We start from the raw sequence: 20,707 nt of genomic DNA on the forward strand, positions 1-20,707 counted from the left end.
TATATAATAATAATAATAATAGCCATTTAACAATCCATTAGAAAAGCACAGCGGCTGAATCAGAGCTACATCAATGCCAGCTCGTGTGGGCGCACCCTTAGGTCATATCCCCCCCTTTCTGAGCTCTCTAACTGCAATGTACAATGCTATAAAAGAAAAGAGGATCCAATATACAGACATAACATGGAAAGCATTCATTTGACAGCTATCTAAAGTGTAAGGGCACCTTAAAGGGATTATGCCATGACCGATGTAAAAAAGTAAAATAAAATAAATGAATCTTAACACTCAAAAAGAGAAACAATATAAAATATTGTAGTTTGATACCTTTTAATGGCTAACTAAAATAGATGATACAAGGCAAGCTCTCAAGACTGAGGTCCCTTTTTTAGGCCAGAAACAAGGAGCCTCAAAAGCTTTCCTTATAATATTTATTTTAGTTAGCCATATTTTATATCGTTTCTCTTCTTGAGCATCAAGACTTCTTACTACTGGCTTACACGGTAGAAAACCTTTTTCTTGATGTAAAAAATTAATATAAGCCATCATATAGCACATGACAATCTCTTTCTAACAAAGCTAGAATCAGCCCTGTACCTCACATGGGTGCTCTGCTAGATTCTCTTCAGACTGCCAGCTTAAAGGGTGTGTCCTTTCTGCTGCATCTCTCTCCCTGTAACTGTCACAGCTTCTAACAGAACATATGGCTCATGACAGTTGAAGATTTAAACTGAGCACGTTCAACCAGAAACTTGACAAAAAAATAAAATAAGGAAAAGAAACAGCAGGTGGCGCTATACAGATACATTTTATTGAATAACTCAGTGGCTATGCTACTTTTTTTATTACATGCAATTACAAAAGTATTGCTGGTGTGGAAAATGTAGAATACGTTTTGTGACAACGCCTTTAACCCCATCATACTAATATCGTCCTACACCACAGTGTTTATAAAGAACACTAAAAAAACTGGGCCTGGAGGTTATAAGATATCCTGAAAATAAACCAGCAGGAACCCCGGGCATATGTTCCGTGTGCACTGCCCCCTCCCCACCCCCGCTAGCTGCGTCAATGCACACATGTTTGTGTACTGTGGCCATAGCTGCCCCAAATCTCTCTCTATACATTATATAAATATACATTCACCTAAAGAATTATTAGGAACACCATACTAATACGGTGTTGGACCCCCTTTTGCCTTCAGAACTGCCTTAATTCTGCGTGGCATTGATTCAACAAGGTGCTGATAGCATTCTTTAGAAATGTTGGCCCATATTGATAGGATAGCATCTTGCAGTTGATGGAGATTTGAGGGATGCACATCCAGGGCACGAAGCTCCCGTTCCACCACATCCCAAAGATGCTCTATTGGGTTGAGATCTGGTGACTGTGGGGGCCATTTTAGTACAGTGAACTCATTGTCATGTTCAAGAAACCAATTTGAAATGATTCGAGCTTTGTGACATGGTGCATTATCCTGCTGGAAGTAGCCATCAGAGGGTGGGTACATGGTGGTCATGAAGGGATGGACATGGTCAGAAACAATGCTCAGGTAGCCCGTGGCATTTAAACGATGGCCAATTGGCACTAAGGGGCCTAAATTGTGCCCAGAAAACATCCCCCACACCATTACACCACCACCACCAGCCTGCACAGTGGTAACAAGGCATGATGGATACATGTTCCCATTCTGTTTACGCCAAATTCGGACTCTACCATTTGAATGTCTCAACAGAAATCGAGACTCAGACCAGGCAACATTTTTCCAGTCTTAACAGTCCCATTTTGGTGAGCTCGTGCAAATTGTAGCCTCTTTTTCCTATTTGTAGTGGAGATGAGTGGTACCCGGTGGGGTCTTCTGCTGTTGTAGCCCATCTTTCTTTCCCATTCTGACATTCAGTTTGGAGTTCAGGAGATTGTCTTGACCAGGACCACAACCCTACATGCATTGAAGCAACTGCCATGTGATTGGTTGACTAGATAATCACATTAATGAGAAATAGAACAGGTGTTCCTAATAATTCTTTAGGCGAGTGTATATAGGCATGGAATGTATTGTAGGTTAGCATAAGCTGCCAGTAAAGTATAGCACTATACAGAGGAGGATGGCCTTTCTTTCCATGTCCTTGTAGGACAACTTTGCTGTGCTTTTTCCTAGAATTGCTGCACTGATTTATAGCCTCAACCTCCACTATCTCCAAAAGTGTCCCTGAAGGAATGAATACAAAGGACAATAAAACACTTTCATTATCTTCCATACAACACATATCCATGAACATTCTGAAAATAAATCGTAATATTAGAACTATCACATATGTATGAACAAAATGGAATATATATACTTATAAGAAAAGCCACAGAGCATCAAAATGGATACAAAGTCAAAAAGGAAATACAAGACAGGAATCTGTCATCAGAAAATAAAGTTTCTATGCTAAACAGATTATTATTTTTTATTTTTAGAACTTGATTTATTTTTTTTACATTTCTATATCCCTATCTATATTCAACCCCTTCATGACCAGCAGATTTTTTTTTCAGCTTTTGCCTCACCATGTTTAAAGCAGCAATAACTTTTGAATATTTTTTCACCAACATGGCTGTATGAGGCATTTATACAGTAGAAATTAGTTTTTTTTGGTGCTGTTTGAGTGTATAAATAAATTCCTTTAGAATTTATAGACTTTTTTGAGTCAAATATAGAAAAGACAATTTTTGACATGGCTTTTTTTTTACTTTATACTGTACACAAGTTTCTTTGTTTTTGCTTTTACGTAATGTATGTACAATATTTATTGTTTTTTAAAATCCTATTAAGTAATTACTGTTACAAAATTATTTTATACTTCCTGTACAAATAGGGTTGAGTGAATAGATTTGTTTGTCTGCGATGGTGCCGGCAGATTAACATGGCCGCACACGTCATGCAGCCACGAATTCTCATACATGAGCTGTAAGTTCGAGTATCGGCGCTTGCACAAATGATCTGCCTGGTAATCCGAATCAGTGATTGTGCATATTTGTTGATGTGGATTCATTTTGACATCACGCATGCACTGATACTTGGTAATCTTGCGCATGCACCGTTACCAAGGCCGCATGAGATGTGTGGCCACAGTAATCTGCTGGCAGAGGGAGTGTCCAGAGCTGTGGGGACGCTCTCTCACAAGTGTAAACTCGCTCATCACTACATGTAATGTATTGGCATACTCCTTGCTAATACATTATGCATTATGCTGTTTCTCTATGGCACAGGGTGTCCTAACCACAGGATTACTGAATTTACAGTACCGGGTCCTTTCTAAGTCCCCACGGCTGACTGCTGACTTACCCAATCAGAGGGGAAATACACTATGATTATGCTGTGGGCACAGGCTGCAGCAATCAAAGGGTTAACAGTTGGACATGGAGCTACCTCCGATTCTGGCTGAAGAGCAAAAGGCTGTTCTATTGTAGAGAAGAAATAGAATGAACCTTTTTGATGGTGCTGTCAGCAGGAGTCAGAGACAGGTAGGTATTGTTAACACAATACTTTTTTATTTTCAGTCAACGCGTTTCAGCGGCGGAAGGCCCCCTTTCATCAGGACAATATACAACATAAAGCCACATTCACATGTGGCAGTTATTTAAACTCAAAAAAAGGCGCGTGAGGCCAAGGGGGCGGGGGGGGGGGGGTAAGTAAGCATCTTAAAGGGAACCTGTCACTGGGATTTTGTGTTTAGAGCTAAGGACATGGGTTGCTAGATGGCCACTAGCACATCCGCAATACCCAGTCCCCATAGCTCTGTGTGCTTTTATTGTATCAAAAAAACGATTTGATACATATGCAAATCAATCTGAGATGAGTCCTGTCCCTGAGATGAGTCACATACAGGACTCATCTCAGGTTCATTTGCATATGTATCAAAAAAAAATTTACACAATAAAAGCGCAGAGAGCTATGGGGACTGGGTATTGCGGATGTGCTAGTGGCCATCTAGCAACCCATGTCCTCAGCTCTATACCCAAAATCCCGGTGACCGGTTCCCTTTAAGATCGTGGAAAGCTGTCATCTAGTATTCAGTCCCTTGTTCAGAGTTATTGGAACAAATAATATCTACTGGTGTGATATACCAGTTGCCCTCCCAAAAAAACTGATTGAAGCGGGGTGTTCTATACCAATATACTTTCTTTATAGTGCATTTGGGTACTGTATAGTGCATTTGCGCATGCGCGAAAATTACATTGCCGATATTTTGCATTTAAAAAAAATAATCGATGGAGATCGCAAATTCGAATAATACATCTGGTAGGTCACTGTCCATGTTGTGGGACTATTTGTGCACTTTTAGTAATTATCTCTTGGCTGCAAATATGAGCTGAAGGTTTTTCACGTTCGCCTGCCATTAAAATGAATGGGACCCGCCACGAACTTGCGGTTAGCAAACATTAGATTGCGTTCGCAAACTGTCCCGGCAGATTTTCCTCCATCACTAACCTTAAATATGTCAATACTTCCTGTTCTTTGAGAGCAACCACATGAGCTATAGACACGATGGACAGGAGTTGATTCATTAACTTTTATGGGAGTGTAAACAGGGGCGATATCAGTCGTCGTAATGCTGCCTGTGGTAATAAAATGATAGCTACTGAAAAGTTAAAGGCCCTTTACATGGGGCAAGTATCAGGAAGGAGCATACCTATGAATGCTCATTACTGATATTTGCAATGTGTAAAGGTGCTGGCAATTACCTGATGAACGAGCAAACGCAGTGAAAGCATTGCTGATGCAGTCACCTAGACTGTTTCTAGGCAGGAGATCGTGCTGTCTAAACTGAGATCTGCTGCCCAGCAGTTGCAGTACCGATCCCTCATCCCCATGCAATGGAAGTAATTGCTACATATGCAGCTTTCACCTCCTCTGACAAGCAGGCAATTATTGGGAACAAACAGATAGTCCCCAATAATTGCCTGCTCTGTTGGACTCTGAGGGCCCATGTAACAGGAAATCTTGACATATTACTAGACCTAGTGGCCAGTATGAGAACTGCAGAATTTTACATATCTTTTAAAGGGAACCTGCCACCGGGATTTTGTACATCATTTTGTGACTACTTATTCTCTTTAAAGGGACCTGCAGCTCTCCAAACATATTTTTAGTAAATGCTTGTATTCAATAATATATGCCCCTTCACAGTCTGAAAACACTGAATGGACAGTGTCAAGTGTGAAGGGACTCACTGAGGAGAATGGCAACACCCAACTTAATTTATTCATCATAAATTTTTTTTTTTTGCCTCCTCCATCAAGGTGTGCGGCTTACTGGAAAGTAGCATAGCCTTGTGGGAAATGAGGTGTGGCTTAAATGCAACATCATGCGTGTGAAAAACGCAGAAACAATTTGGCAGATTTATTATTATTTTTTTTTTGTAAATTAAGCCAAATAGGTGATGTAAAGTTGTACCAGAATTATCACCCAGCAAACACTGTCATAAATCTGACGCAGTTTGAGATTGCCTAGTCTGGGTTAGGAAGGTCAAAGCTGTCTATAGTATATAGCTTCTATGCTAGATCTTAAGTACAGTGAAAGAATTCTTTTCTAGCTTTTTTAGGCTGGGCTGTTAAGCCATTAGGTTGGTTTCACACCTGCGGTGTGAATTTCGGCAGGCTGTTCCGGTGGAGAACAGCCTGCCCGAATTCACCAGATCCGGCACTGCCGAATGCCGACGGAATGCCCGCCGGTCTCATTAAGTATATCTGGCGGCATTCCAGCAGACAATGTGGAGGATCGGCTGGACACAAACCGCTGTGTGCTGCAGTTCCTGGTGATGTCTGCCACAATAGTCCGACTTTTGTGAGGCATTGTCATGTGCACCTGGAAGTCTGCATAGGAAAATCCTCTGATAAACTTCAGCTTTAGCATATAAAAGCACAGAGGGGATTTTGGAACCACTGATGTCATGTATTTCAAACTAAGGCTTCTTTCACAATAGCTTTAGGCTTGTCCGGCAGGGGAACAGCCTGCCGTATCCATACTAACGCTTGCGCACATCTGCTGCCGAAGTCCGTCCCGGCCCCATTCACAATATAGGGGACATCTGGGAGATGTGGCCGCAGCATGGCAAACATGCCGATTGACGGCCAGACAAAAAACACAGCGTGCTGGAACAGCCTGCCGGACAAGCCTAATGCTAGTGTGAAAGAAGCCTATGTACGTATAGAGTGTATGTAACTTCAGTGAAGTTTTAACTTTTGACTACAGTCTCCCTATAAAGTATCAGTATAATGTTTCCCTTATTCTCTTATCCATAAAATCTAAGAAATCATCCCTCTTTTACAGAGTGTTTTTTTTTTTTTTTTTTTTTTAAACTAAACCTATGAGCACTTTAAAGGGGATTTCCACCTTTTAGATACTGATGTCCCATCTTCCAGATAGGTCATCAATATCAGATCGGTGGAGGTCTGACACTGGTGGCTAAAAATAGCTGATAAGTGGGGGTGCTGGGTGTCGGACCTTTGTCAGAATTTTAAAACAACTTTGAAGGGGTTATCCGACCCCTGAAATGACCCCAATATGGGGGCTCCTCGCACAAAATTTACTTACATGGTATCATGGCACCCATGTTGCTCCTGTTCCCCACATGGCCACTGCTGCCTCTTCCTAGGTGCGGATGAAAACATCTGGGGGGGGGGGGGGAGAGAGTAAGGAGAGCCAGGGAGGCTCGTCCCCATCACCGCCTGCTATTGGCTGCCCAACCCCCCCCTGCCCCCCGAATGTTTTCATCCACGCACGGTGAGAAGCAGCGGCAGCATCACAGGTGCCAGGTAAGTACATTGTATGTGAGGGACTTGGCCATATGGCAGCGCATTTCAGGGGTCGGATAACCCCTTTAAGTTGCAAGTGTTTTTAGTGGCATTTCTTTTGCTTTGTAACATGTACACATTTTATTAGCATTGTGGAAGTCCTGTAAAAGAAGCTTGTGGGGAAAGTTGGCAGAACCCAGAGCATTCTGCATTTTGAAAAAAGCCACTGACCTAAAAAATAAAAAAATAAAAAATAAAGCAGCAAATGTTGTACTGTTTTCTATATTTTGCTAAGGGCTTTAAAAGAATATGAAGCTATAGAATTTTTGAACCTAAAAGAGTACCTAACGCAGGTGTGAAAGTAGACTTATGTGTTGTCCAGGAGCAGTTTCACGGAGCTTACATGGCAAACTCCCTGAAACTGCTACTGGACAACACATAAAGCTACTGTCACACCTGCGTTAGGTGCGGATCCGTCTGGTATCTGCACAGATGGATCCGCACCTATAATGCAAACGATTGTATCTGTTAAGAACGGATCTGTTTGCATTACCATGAACAAAAATAAATAGCTAATGCAAACGGATCTGTTTTGACTTACACTGAAAGTCAATGGGAGGCGGATCAGTTTTCAATTGCACCATATTGTGTCCGTGAAAACGGATCCATCCCCATTGACTTACATTGTAAGTCAGGACGGATCCGTTTGGCTCCGCTGCATGCAGCGTTTTGGTCTCCGCCTCCAGAGCGGAATGGAGGCGAACTGATGCATTCTGAATGGATCCTTATCCATTCAGAATGCATTGGGGCTAAACTGATCCGTTTTGGGCTGCTTGTGAGAACCCTGAAATGGATCTCACAATCGGACCCAGAAACGCCAGTGTGAAAGTAGCCTAATTTAGTGAGCATGGACTGTGTTTGCTGGAACATGCATGGTATCCCAGAACACACATTCTGTCTGTCTGATACTTAATGAGCAGCTATAGCTTTCTTTATAAAGAACACAATTGTAATGTTAGCATACTTCTTATCCTCGGACAAGATACTGAAATATGTATATATATGGTATTTACCCTTCTGACAACATCTTCTTCACCCGTTCTCGTTCTGTACTGAACTCCATCTCTGCACTCTGGCTCCTGAAGAGCTTCTCATCTCCTGGTCCATTGTTATTAATGATCGGAGAAGGTACTATCTAGAGAGCAAAAAAAAGATGTTGAACTAAAGACCTTTTAACTCCTCGTCAAAAAAAAGGATATAAAAATTCCTGACACACTGGAAATGACTTTTTAACCACAAAACTCACATCTTCATATATGCTGATAAGATGGCATTTAACTGGCATTACAATGCCCTAGTGAACACATGACGTCAATATTGTTCTGCTGTGTGTCTGGGCAGCATAGAAAATATAACATAGGCCTAAAAAGATGCCATCTCATTCAGTTTTCCTCATGTAGGTCTGATATACTTGTATTTAGGTCAGTTTCACACAGCCATAATGCAGCAGCATTTTAGGTTAAAGATATTTAAAGAGGTTCTCTGGGCTAAAGATATTGGGGGCTGACACTCAACACCCCCCCCCCCCCCACGAACAGCAGTTTCAGGCAGCCACTGTGGCAGAAACTCTACAGTGCATGAGGTGGAAGAAGCAGGCAGTTAAACAGAACCTGGCAGGAGAATCACGCATTCATAGCCACAGGCTCCCTCATTACAAAGATATACGAATTAGGGCTATTCACACAACCATATTTTTCTTCCTGCATTCGATCCGCATTTTTGCAGATCAGATGCAGACCCATTCTTTTCTATGGGACTGCAAAATCCCATTCTGTATGTCCGTTCTGTATGTCTTCATAAAAGATAGAACAGGTCCTATAATTGTCTGCAAAATGTGGTCCTTGGCCCCATTCAAGTCTATTGTTCCGCAAAAATACGTACTGCACACAAAATGCCTTCCGTATGCAATCCATATTTTTGCGGATCCGTGTCCGCAAACTTTGATGCCCTGTCATGTCACCTTTGAATCTTTATTAGGGCGCATTTACACGACCGTAGTGTTTTTGCGGTCTGCAAATTGCACATGTCAAAAAATACATATTCTTGTCCGTAATTGCGGACAATAGGACATGATTTCTCTTTTTTGCGAGGAACGCAGAACGGAACTACGGATGCAGACCCATTCATGCGGTCGTGTGAATGAGCCCTTACTCTGACATGCTGCAGCCCAAGTTTGGGTAGGGAGAGATGTGTCCTTAGGGTAGCTCCCCCATGCCCAGATTGACTTGATTGACAGGTGTGCCCCTATACGCCAACAGGGAGACACCAGGTGGGAGGAAGCTGGCAGGAAGCCATCCAGTGGACACTTGTGCCCAGCTCCCTTTCAAACTATGCTTTATCTGGAACGCCAATGGTTTTCAGAGTACAAACACAGATCTCTGTAATATGAAAATCTGTCAGTCTTACCATAACATGAATCTCTTGATAAGTTGATATGTATCAGAAAATGACCTATTGCTTAAATCATATTTTTATGTTACATATAATTTAAATTTTTTTGATGATGCCATTTTTTTATTTTCTATGTCAATATTTGTATTAAAAAACGTAAAATCCTACAGTTTTTGCACTGGCCACTAAGCCTAATGCAGATTATTTTACCACAGTTATCTGCTTATCATTGCAGGCAGGATTAGAGTGACAAGAAATGATTAAAATATTATATACATATATATATTACACACACACACATATATACATTCACATACAGTATATACACACACACAGTTGTATGAACACATAGCGACCATGCCTGGAAAACGCTCCCATAGAAGTCAATGATTCAGCTCCTGTCCATTGTGTCTGTAGCCCATATGGCTACTGTAAAGTGTACCTTTACGTGATGTTTATAACCGTTCAGGAAAGATGGCCGCCCCAAAATCATGTTCAAGAAATAAAAGAATCTACAATCAGAACATAAAAAGTGACTGGAAAATAAGGATGTGTGTCGCTATCTGGTTTCAAAAGTCAGTGATACATTCCCTTTAAGAGCTTTCTCTGGAAATAGCCTTAATAGTTAACCCAGTCAACACTGGTAAGTGGCTGCAGGCAGAGAGAGGCTAAATTAAGAGCTTCACGTGGACTTCACAGCTGAGCCAAAGACATTAGGGAAAGGAATTGACAGGCAAGGCTGTGAGAAATTGATTAGTCTGTGTACTTAAATATGTAAAAGATGGATGCTTCCCCATACTTCCCCCCACACTCATGGCAGCAGCAACGTGACATCTTCTCACTTCATGAAAGATGATATTTGCTAGCCATTTCTATTACACATAACCTTCCTTATAATAACATGCAAGTCCGTAAGCAGAAATAATTAGGAGATAATTATAATTGTGATTAATAGTCCACCATGTACAGTATTGTCGCCAGCTCTGCCTCCACTGCCCAGTTTTGTGGTGACCCATAAATGCCCTAACACTACTCCTTACATTGCCTAGGTACACACTACAAATATAAATGTTTCAGATATAATATTTCAGATGAATAATGACATTTGTTTAAACATCATGTTTCCTGTTCATTTAGCTTTGTGCGGATCTGAGGTTCCAAGGCAATAATCATGTAACAGCTTGTCTAAAACCAACAGTTTTTCTTCCATCTGTTCAATGCCCCGAGATGGCAGTGGTTAATCCAGTAGGCTACTCCAGCGTCTGGCACATCGTATGATGACTGAATGCCAGGATATTACACTGCCAGTCTGCCTGTGGTACTGCCAGTGTCCATCGGGTTATAGTAAGCCTTTAGGTGGGTGTAGGAAGTACACGCAGACACAATTCAACAGGAGGAAGGAAATAACCATGAGTTAGACCTTACTCGCATAGTCAGTGTTCGGTCAGTGATTTCCATCAGTGATTTAGAGCCAAAACCAGGTGCAGGTCAGAAACAGAACAGGAGCAGAACTTTCCCTTATACCTTACGTCTGGGTAGCCTCCAATCCATTGTTTTGGTTCACAATCACTGACCAAACACTGACTGTGTGAATAAGGCCTTAGGATGAGAGGGAGTATAGTAATAGAGTACGTTGATGCTGCACAGATACACTGAATTTGAATGCGGTAAATCTGCATCATTTTATAGTACCAGCAAAGTGGCTGAGGTCTTAAATCTCATCCACATACTGCAGCATAAATTGAACTGTTGTATGGATTTTATTATGCTGTCGATACTCACCCTGAATTTCACCCTTTGCACAGCAAATCTACAGCATAGATTTCAACAAGTATGCAGCCAAGTCCACAGCGGAAATTTTGTTGTGGAAAATACTCCCCGTGTGGTCAAACCCATACAGCAAACTCACAAAAAAATGGAAATGTATGAAACCAAATCAAAATAAAGATCATACCCTATAAAAGACAAAAGTATTGGGACAAACACCTTAATCATTGTCTTATTCAGTCCCATTGCCACAGGTGTATAAAATCCAGCCCCTAGGAATGCAGTCTGCCTTTACAGACATTTGTGAAAGAACGGCTCATTCTAAAGAGCTCATTGAATTCCAGAGTGGTCCTGTAATAGGAAGCTACTGTTAGAACAATTATTTCTTCCCCCTAGATATTACACCATGGGTGGTATTACTGCAAAGTGGAAGTGTTTAGGAACCCAAATAACTCATGTAGCATACCTCGGGACAGTGGCTGCCCCGTTACAGGGGAGGTATGTCCCGCTTTCTGGCAGCTGTCCCTGCTTCCATAGGAAGCCGAGAGCCGCTTCATCATTCCTGCCGGCTCTCCACACCTCTGGTCTGTGTGGTGGGCGGGGCCGGCTAACAGTTAGCCTCGGCTCCTCCTCAACAGGCTAGAGCAGCCGATGTCCTGCTGCTGCTAGGAACAAGATACGTATGTGGCATTTTTTTTTTTTTTACAGAAGTAATAGTGGCTCTCCCAGATTACTCCCTGGTGGCAACTTGGCATTATATTTTGAAACTACCCACCAATACCCACGCCTTGCTAAAAGGACCCCAGATCATCGCAACTACATAGGAAACTCTTTGCGAATTTTTGAAGTTTGGGATACGAAGAAAAATTCACCAACCGAACGGCTAACTACCACGTGGTAGATCACGTGAGACACTGATCGAGGAGGAAAGAGCGCGCAACACACAGTGTGGACAAAACCAACCACCAGGAAGACCATACCGACTATTGCTCCACCGAAACAGGTATCAAACTCGGACCGCAGGGCGAGTACAATTATTTGCTGTGTGGGACGCCACCAGCAATAAAACAAAGTGAACACTCCCTGACGGCAGATAAGTATTCCCTATATTTATGCTCGCCATAACACCTGCAAAGACTATCAATACTGGACTAACTTCAAATCCTTTCCCAGCTCTGTTTTAATTTTTAAATACACATTATTTTTATATTTTTGGGACAACCTCCTTATATTTTTGGGACAATTTCCGTATATTTCTTGGACACTATTCCTTGGACATTCCTAGACATTAAATTTCTCAGACACCATTGGACCTCTACCCTTATATATTCTATACGTATATACCATATATTTTTTCACTTCCACTACCATTTTTTTTTATACCCTTAAGATCTACATTGTTATATCCTTCATTATCTTTTTCAACCTACGAACTCATTGTTCATCTCTTCCCATCATCTATATCACATCGATTATATTTTCCATCGATTATAAATTCACATACCTATCGATCATTTTACTCCTAATTATCAACTAACAACTAATTATCAATATTTCCATCACATCCCTACCTCACTATTTTGGGTGATAATACCAACACCAAGCCCCCCACACTTTAATAATCTTTTCAGATCACACCTTTCAATACCCTAATTCCAATACCAACAAATGAAACAAAAACCCTAACATTTTAAAAAAAATCTTTATTGAATAAAAACTCTGTATAATATCCAACAATAAATATCTTTAAAAACCAAATATAGAGTGCATGTCAATTTCCTTACTTTATTTTTTTTTTACATTCTGTGAGGGGCACAATGTGGGCACAATTCTGGGTGGCACAATGTGGGCACAATTTGTGAAGGAGGCACAATGTGGGCATAAATACTGTGCGGTGGCACGAAGGGGGAATAATTACTATGTGGGGCATTAAGGGTACTGGGTGGGATTCGGTATATAGTTATGTTTTGGGCGGAGTTAGAGGCATGGCATAGTGCAAAAAATAAATAAAAAAATTGTCCCAATGTGTCCCTCTTTGTTCATTTACAAAGTTGGGCGGTATGATATAGTGACAGACCACGTAAAGTCAGAGTTGATGCGCATAGTGCGTAAGAAACACCAACAATCTGCTGACTTGGGTTGGGCATGGGTTTCCATGGCAAAGCAACCGCATGCAAGCCTTACATCACCAAGTGTCAGATGAAGTGGTGTAAAGCACGCTGCCACTGGACTCTGGAGCAGTGGAAATGTGTTCTGTGGAGAGATCAATCACACTTCTCTATCGGATGGGCAAATGCTAAGAGAATGTTAACTGACTGCATTGTGCCAACTGTAAAGTTTGATGGAGGACAGATAACAGTATGGGGTTATTTTTCAGGGGTTGGCCTAGACCACATAGTCCCAGCCAATGGAAATCTTAATGCTTCTAACTTGAAGAGAACAGTATGGGGAAGGTCCTTTTCTGTTCCAGAATAGCCATTCCCCAGTGCGCAAAGCAAGGTCCATAAAGGCATGGTTGGGTGAGTTTGGTGCAGAAGAGCTTGACTGGCCTGCACAGAGCCCCGATCTCAACCCTATCGTACACCTCTGGGATGAAATAGAATGGAGAGTGCAAGCCAGGCCTTATTGTCCAACATGAGTGTCTGACTTTACAAACACTCTTCTGGACGAATGGGCAAAAATTCCCACAGACACAACAACATTTTGTAGAAAGCCTTCCCAGTGGAATATGTTTTACCTGCAAAGTGGGGACTAACGCCATATTAACACCTATAGCTTTAGAATGAAATGATCCATAAAATTCTGTAAGTTTAATGTGCAGGTTTCCCAATACTTTGTCCATATAGTGTATATTGTTGAAGGAGTTTTCTGAGACTTTATCCTGATGACCTATCTTCAGGATGGGTCACAGTATCTCATCAGTGTGGGTCCCCCGTCGATCAGCTGTTTGATAGAAGTGATTGGGGCTGAGCTGCTATACCATCATCATTTTTCGTCATTATTCATATTAACAATGGTGAGCATGGAGAAGGCTGTGGCACTCACAGTAGCACCAGTGCCTTGTCAAACAGCTGATCGGCAGGGGTCCTGGGTGTCAGAACCCCACTGATCAGATACAGATGACCTATCTAGAGGATTATAAAATCTTGGAAAACCCTTTTAATGTTACCCATAAAAAAAGCTAAGTGTTGCTTGTCGCTCTACTACTGTATCATACAATTTTATGTATGCAAGTATTCTGAAGCAATAATCATACAAACAATTCAGCTTCTACACAAGCCAAAATGAAACCGTGAACTATAGCAGCATGTGGAAATAAGATAAACCCTAAGGTTAAAGTGCCATAAACACAGGAGGAGTTTGACATGATTAACAATTGTGTTAGGTTTGCCAAGCCCAATCTTTGCATTTATCATGCAATCATAGACTGAAAAAAATAAATAAAAATAACACGTCACTATTAGAAAACACCCTATGTGAAATGGTGCTCCACGGTAGGCAATAATTTCCATGCCAAGAGCATAACATGAAAGATAAACAGACAAAAAAAATAAAATAATCTATAATTAAATTTTTTTCCTGAACAATTTACACGAGTCGCACATGATCATGGGACATGATTTACACAGTCCTCTGATTCCCTTTAACAATGCCCACTGAAATCAGTAGGGTGTCTGTCTAATTCTCTGGAGACCATGTATTACATGGTCAACCCTTAACTTGATTTAAACTTGTCCTACTCAGGCTGCTTTAGAACTTGTTCACATCTGCATTGGAAGCTCCGTTAGGGACCTCTGTTGCAGATTCTGCCAAAACGAGCGGACTTAATTGAGGACTTAAATTTTTCCCCCACTATAAAAGTAAACACCCGACCAGGTCTATTCATCTCCCATCATTTCAGTGATGGGAAGCAGGCCCTTCCGCTGTTTTCATTGTTGTGCTCCTCTGACTATGTGAATGACTAGAGCTGATCTGAACATGGCCTTACCTGCTGTGCGGTGATATTGAGAGCTGGATTTGTCAGTTCGGTTTTGTCCTGAGATTTCTCTCTTGCCAGTCGGGCAGCCTCTCTCACTTCCTGGAACTTCTCTGCAAACTACAGACAGGAGACCATGGCTGATGAAACCCTACAGATTCACAATCACTTTCTACAATGCTTTTTCTTGCAATAAAAAAGTAAATTCAATTTAGTCTTGGGGTACAACAACAGTGGTGTGGTAGAGTACTGCGCGGCGTGCAGGTTTCAGTGGGCTCTCATTAAACTAATTAGGACCACGCTGCTTAGTCTGCTTAGCAGTGTTGTGGGTAATGCAGGGCCATTAACAATACAGACCGACTGAACTGTGCGGTTCTAATTAGTTTAATTTAAAGTGTAACTGTCATTCTTTTTTTTCTTTTTGTAATGTACATGGGTTGTGATACTGACCATTTTTGTAATATACTTGAATTACTGAAATTGTACATTTGTATTAGAAAAATGTTGAGCCTTAGTAACGCCCCCGTCTTCTGTTTACATAACTGTGGAGACTTGCGCCTCACCGAGTGACTTATGTAAAACAGAAGACGGAGGAGAGTTGCCAAGGCTCAAAATGGCCCACTTTAGAGCTATTTTTCTAATAGAAATGTACGATTTCAGTTATTAAAGTATATAACAAAAATGGTCAATATCACTGCCCCTATACATTACAAAAATAAAAAAAGGAATCACAGTTACACTTTAAGCCCGCTACAGCTTGTACGATACAACCTCGCTGTGTGGTCTTACCTAAATAGTTTGGGATTCCTTAGGGTTCCTTTACACACAATTTGTGCCCTGGCATTTTTATTTTTACTACAAAAAGCTGTGTATGACTCCACCCTTAGGCTGGTGTCACTTACAGCTTTTTGTGGCAGTTTTTGATGTTTGAGCTACAACCAGAGGTGGATCGGAAGTGAATGAGAAATACAAAAGGAAGGACTTCTACTTCTCCTTACAGCAGTATCCACTTCTGACTGTGGTCCAAAAAACTGCCGCTTGCAGCTTTTTTGTTTAAGGCAATGTGTGAGGTCACCCTTATAACACATACAGAAAAATGGGTCTTAGTGGTTTTATATTCATTTCAGATTTGTATATCTGAATAGGTCATTGGCTCTCTATACTGCAACCAATCTGCTCCAAAGACATCACTGCATAGAGGAATACTTCACGTGACCCAGAAGACACTAAGGATCCCTGTTAACTTTACCATATACATAATAATGTAGCACAGTAAAATTAGTATGTTCTTCCATTTTGTTAGTACACCACTGAGGTAGGATCTATGCCTATTTTTGTAGATTCATGTACAATAAAGTGTAAGTAACAAATTATAGGTTACTAGAAATTCTGATAATTCTATATGCCTGCTTTTACTGATTTGCAGACATCATATGTAATTTTTTGGGTACTCTTCATTTACCTGTGTCAAGTTCTGTTCAGAGGCAAAGCCCAAGCCATATACTGTGTTTGCTCGGCTGTCAGCCCACTGTCCAAATTTCTGCGACGTCTTTGTAAAGGTCATGTTTGGAGTAATAGTGCTGTTGATAATAGCCTGTGAAATAAATTTGGTCACAATCAGAAAAAACAAACTCTACATTCTCCAAAACATGTCCCAGGGTGCATTACCTTGGTGCCGCCCACACTAATGATCCGATACACATTTCTTGTGGCATCAAAGAAGTATGATACCGTAGCGGCATGTTTGCTGGCTGGGATCCAGTTCTTTTTGGTGACGGGATCAATTTGAAAAACATGGGCTCGGGTGCTAAAAATGGGCTGTTCCCTAGAGAAAAAAAAAAAAAAAAAAAAGATGGAGAAGTATGTTTTATTATAATTCTTCTACAAACATTAACGTAACAATATCTGTGTAAAAAGGGTATTCCCGCTTTCAGATACCGATGATCTGTCCTCCAGATAGGCCATCAATATCAGATTGTTGGGGGCCGACACCCCAACCGTTCAGCTGTTTGGGCAGTTGCTGGCACCAGAAACTAAAAAGTGGGAGACTCTTGAAGCAGACGCTCCACCCACCCATAGTTTAGCGACCATTACAGCATATTACAACTCAGCTCCCATGCACTTGAATATCGGACCCCACTGATGTAATATAGATGACCCATCTTTCGGATAGGCCATCAACATCAAAAATCTGGAAAACTCCTTTAAGGATGTACCATATTTTTCGCCCCATAAGACGCACTTTTCCCCCCCAAAAAATGGGGAGAAAATGCCCCTGCGTCTTATGGGGCGAATGCTGACAATTTAACATTGCAGTCTGCGATGTACGAGCGAGAGGGGGAGGGACTGGGAGGAGCTGGGGGTCGGCAATAGCGGCGGGGCGGTGCAGTCACTGTACTATAGCCCCGCCGCTCCAGTGCTGCACAAATATAAAATGTCTTATTCAATTAAAAGTGATTACACATGCCCCTCACTCCCTATAGTACTGTACATCCTAACAGCTTCAGTAGAATGCCGGCAGGAGTGGCGGCGGGGGATCTGTGGATAACATCCGTGGATGGCACAGTTAAGGGGTGGGGGTCTGTGGATGGCACACATATAACAGTGCCAGCCACAGATCCCCCCTGTAACAGTGCCAGCCACAGATCCCCCCTGTAACAGTGCCAGCCACAGATCCCCCCTGTAACAGTGCCAGCCACAGATCCCCCTGTAACAGTGCCAGCCAGATCCCCCCTGTAACAGTGCCAGCCACAGATCCCCCCTGTAACAGTGCCAGCCACAGATCCCCCCTGTAACAGTGCCAGCCACAGATCCCCCCTGTAACAGTGCCAGCCACAGATCCCCCCTGTAACAGTGCCAGCCACAGATCCCCCCTGTAACAGTGCCAGCCACAGATCCCCCCTGTAACAGTGCCAGCCACAGATCCCCCCTGTAACAGTGCCAGCCACAGATCCCCCCTGTAACAGTGCCAGCCACAGATCCCCCCTGTAACAGTGCCAGCCACAGATCCCCCCTGTAACAGTGCCAGCCACAGATCCCCCCTGTAACAGTGCCAGCCACAGATCCCCCCTGTAACAGTGCCAGCCACAGATCCCCCCTGTAACAGTGCCAGCCACAGATCCCCCCTGTAACAGTGCCAGCCACAGATCCCCCCTGTAACAGTGCCAGCCACAGATCCCCCCTGTAACAGTGCCAGCCACAGATCCCCCCTGTAACAGTGCCAGCCACAGATCCCCCCTGTAACAGTGCCAGCCACAGATCCCCCCTGTAACAGTGTCCATCATCCACAGATCCCCCCTGTAACAGTGTCCATCATCCACAGATTCCACAGATCCCCCCTGTAACAGTGCCAGCCACAGATCCCCCCTGTAACAGTGTCCATCATCCACAGATCCCCCCTGTAACAGTGTCTGCCAGCCACAGATCCCCCCTGTAACAGTGTCCATCATCCACAGATCCCCCCTGTAACAGTGTCTGCCAGCCACAGATCCCCCCTGTAACAGTGTCCATCATCCACAGATCCCCCCTGTAACAGTGTCCATCATCCACAGATCCCCCCTGTAACAGTGTCCATCATCCACAGATCCCCCCTGTAACAGTGTCCATCATCCACAGATCCCCCCTGTAACAGTGTCCGTCATCCACAGATCCCCCCCACATCAGTGTCCGTCATCCACAGATCCCCCCCACATCAGTGTCCGTCATCCACAGATCCCCCCATAATAGTGCCAGTCATCCACAGATCCCCCCATAACAGTGCCCGTCATCCACAGATCCCCCATAACAGTGCCCGTCATCCACAGATCCCCCCATAACAGTGCCAGTCATCCACAGATCCCCAGTAATAGTGCCATCCACAGACCACCATTAGTTCCAAACCCAACTTTTGGTTAAAAATATTTATTTTCTTATATTCCTCCCCAAAAACCTAGCTACGTCTTATGGGCCGGTGCGTCTTATAGGGCGAAAAATACGGTATTCACTCATCAGTGTCCATTTTCCATTCAAAATCTGCATCCACAAATGTCCAGGACGCATCAAAGTATTTTTTGAATCAACCATTTTTTCTTTTACAAACTTTTTATCAATTTTCTATACAATGGATCAGAGAAAAACTTACCAAACATGGATGGCATCGGTGTGCTGTACGTAGTTTTCACTGGCCTATTGAATGGAATGGGCATGTTTTGTCCACATAACAGACCAAAATCGTACAAGCAACTGTTTTTCCCACAGAAAAATATGGACCTCTTAATATGCATCTGTGTGCTGTTCATGGAGAGCACAGACAGAGCACAGATGGGAATCACTTATGTGTGAATCAGACCTCACATCTGTTGGTCACACATGTAAAATAAGAGCAAGAGATATGGTAAAGAGGGAAGAATGCGAGATGTACTATAATGTTGATGTTCCTCACACACTTCTAGGATCTCAGAACAGACCATAGAAAACAGAACACAGAACCTGAAAGCTTTTACACTGTATATAGGCAGAGTTCAATGTCCTCTATCATGCCCTGACAAGCAGGCATACTTGTAATACAATGAGGTGCAGGTCTAGGTAGCTACATTCTGCTTGGAGGCATTTTTATGTACCAGTTTTCCAAGTATGAACTTATTGGCCCACAATGGCCTAATACCCGGGTGTCATTTTTTCTTCACAAAACATTTTTTAAACTGAGTAAAACATAGTGAAAAAGTCATGTATGAGCTGGCCACACAAGTGGTAATAAAGATGCAAAAATACTACTGATATTTGCTTATGCAGTGTGACAATTCTGTAAAGAGGTATGCTTGGGGGGAAAATAGAGGGACCATAGTCATTAGATATGGCAACCGGGATAAGGTCTATATTATACATATCCACCTGGAAATGCTTAATTCTAAGCTACCATAAAGCTGTGGTGAGAAAAAAAGGCACTGGTCCTTCAAGTCGAAACTGTCTAATTTGATGACCCAGAGAAAGGCACAATCCCTTATGAGGTGGTCCCAAATTCCTTCTGACTTCAAATATGTTAATTGGATTAAATCCCTGGATCACCATCATCTCTCCAGAAAACGTATTACATTATTACATTCAAGAAAGGCATCCAGGCCCCTCTTGAACTTGGCTCAACCATCAGAACATCCTGTGGCAGAGAGTTCCATAGTAAATCTTATGGTAGATGGTTACATAGCACAGCTGGAAAAAAAAAAACAAGTTCAAACAAGAGATGGGAGGGGATGTGAATTAAGGATAGGGGTACGCTACCCATTTTTATAAGCATTAATGTTATTTAGGTCTAAGAATTCATCCAAATCATCAACTGTTCCTGCTGCGACCACCTCCTGAGGTAGACTATTCCACAGATTCATTTATGGTGAAGAAGCCTTGTCCATGGTGAAATCCTCTTTACTCAGACGTAGAGGATGCTCCCTTGTCATGGCTGTAAGCTAAGGTTTAAAAAGAGCAGTAGAAAGCTCTCTGCATTGACCTTTCATGTAACGTATTTGTACACTGTAATTAAATCGCCCCTAAGGGCCCTTTCACATATCCCTTCCGATCCCATTTTCTACACCATGCCGGAGAGAAACTGAGGATAGAACCGATTCCATAGACATCTATAGGATTGTTCATATTCATCTGGCACGTCAATTGTGATGTCGGATGTCAAATAGCACTGGATGGAAAAACATGACATGCTACGTTTTTCTATCCAGCGCTTTAGTCTATAGACACCAGACCTGG

The 20,707-nt window shown here is 42.4% G+C and overlaps 1 protein-coding gene across 6 annotated transcripts in view; it reads right to left on the reverse strand.

Annotated features, from left to right (window-relative positions):
- HOMER3 (homer scaffold protein 3) overlaps window positions 1-20,707 on the reverse strand; it is a 154,488-nt gene that overhangs the window by 38,077 nt on the left and 95,704 nt on the right. For all 6 annotated transcript variants that reach the window (XM_044270508.1, XM_044270475.1, XM_044270483.1 and 3 more), the window contains 4 exons: window positions 16,646-16,802; window positions 16,440-16,571; window positions 14,990-15,097; window positions 7,857-7,978 (listed from right to left, as the gene is read on the reverse strand). In XM_044270508.1, coding sequence (XP_044126443.1) covers window positions 7,857-7,978; window positions 14,990-15,097; window positions 16,440-16,571; window positions 16,646-16,802 — 519 coding nt within the window. The remainder of the gene's footprint in view (window positions 1-7,856; window positions 7,979-14,989; window positions 15,098-16,439; window positions 16,572-16,645; window positions 16,803-20,707) is intronic.

Source organism: Bufo gargarizans, chromosome 1 (assembly GCF_014858855.1).
Source record: "Bufo gargarizans isolate SCDJY-AF-19 chromosome 1, ASM1485885v1, whole genome shotgun sequence".
Lineage (NCBI taxonomy): Eukaryota > Metazoa > Chordata > Amphibia > Anura > Bufonidae > Bufo > Bufo gargarizans.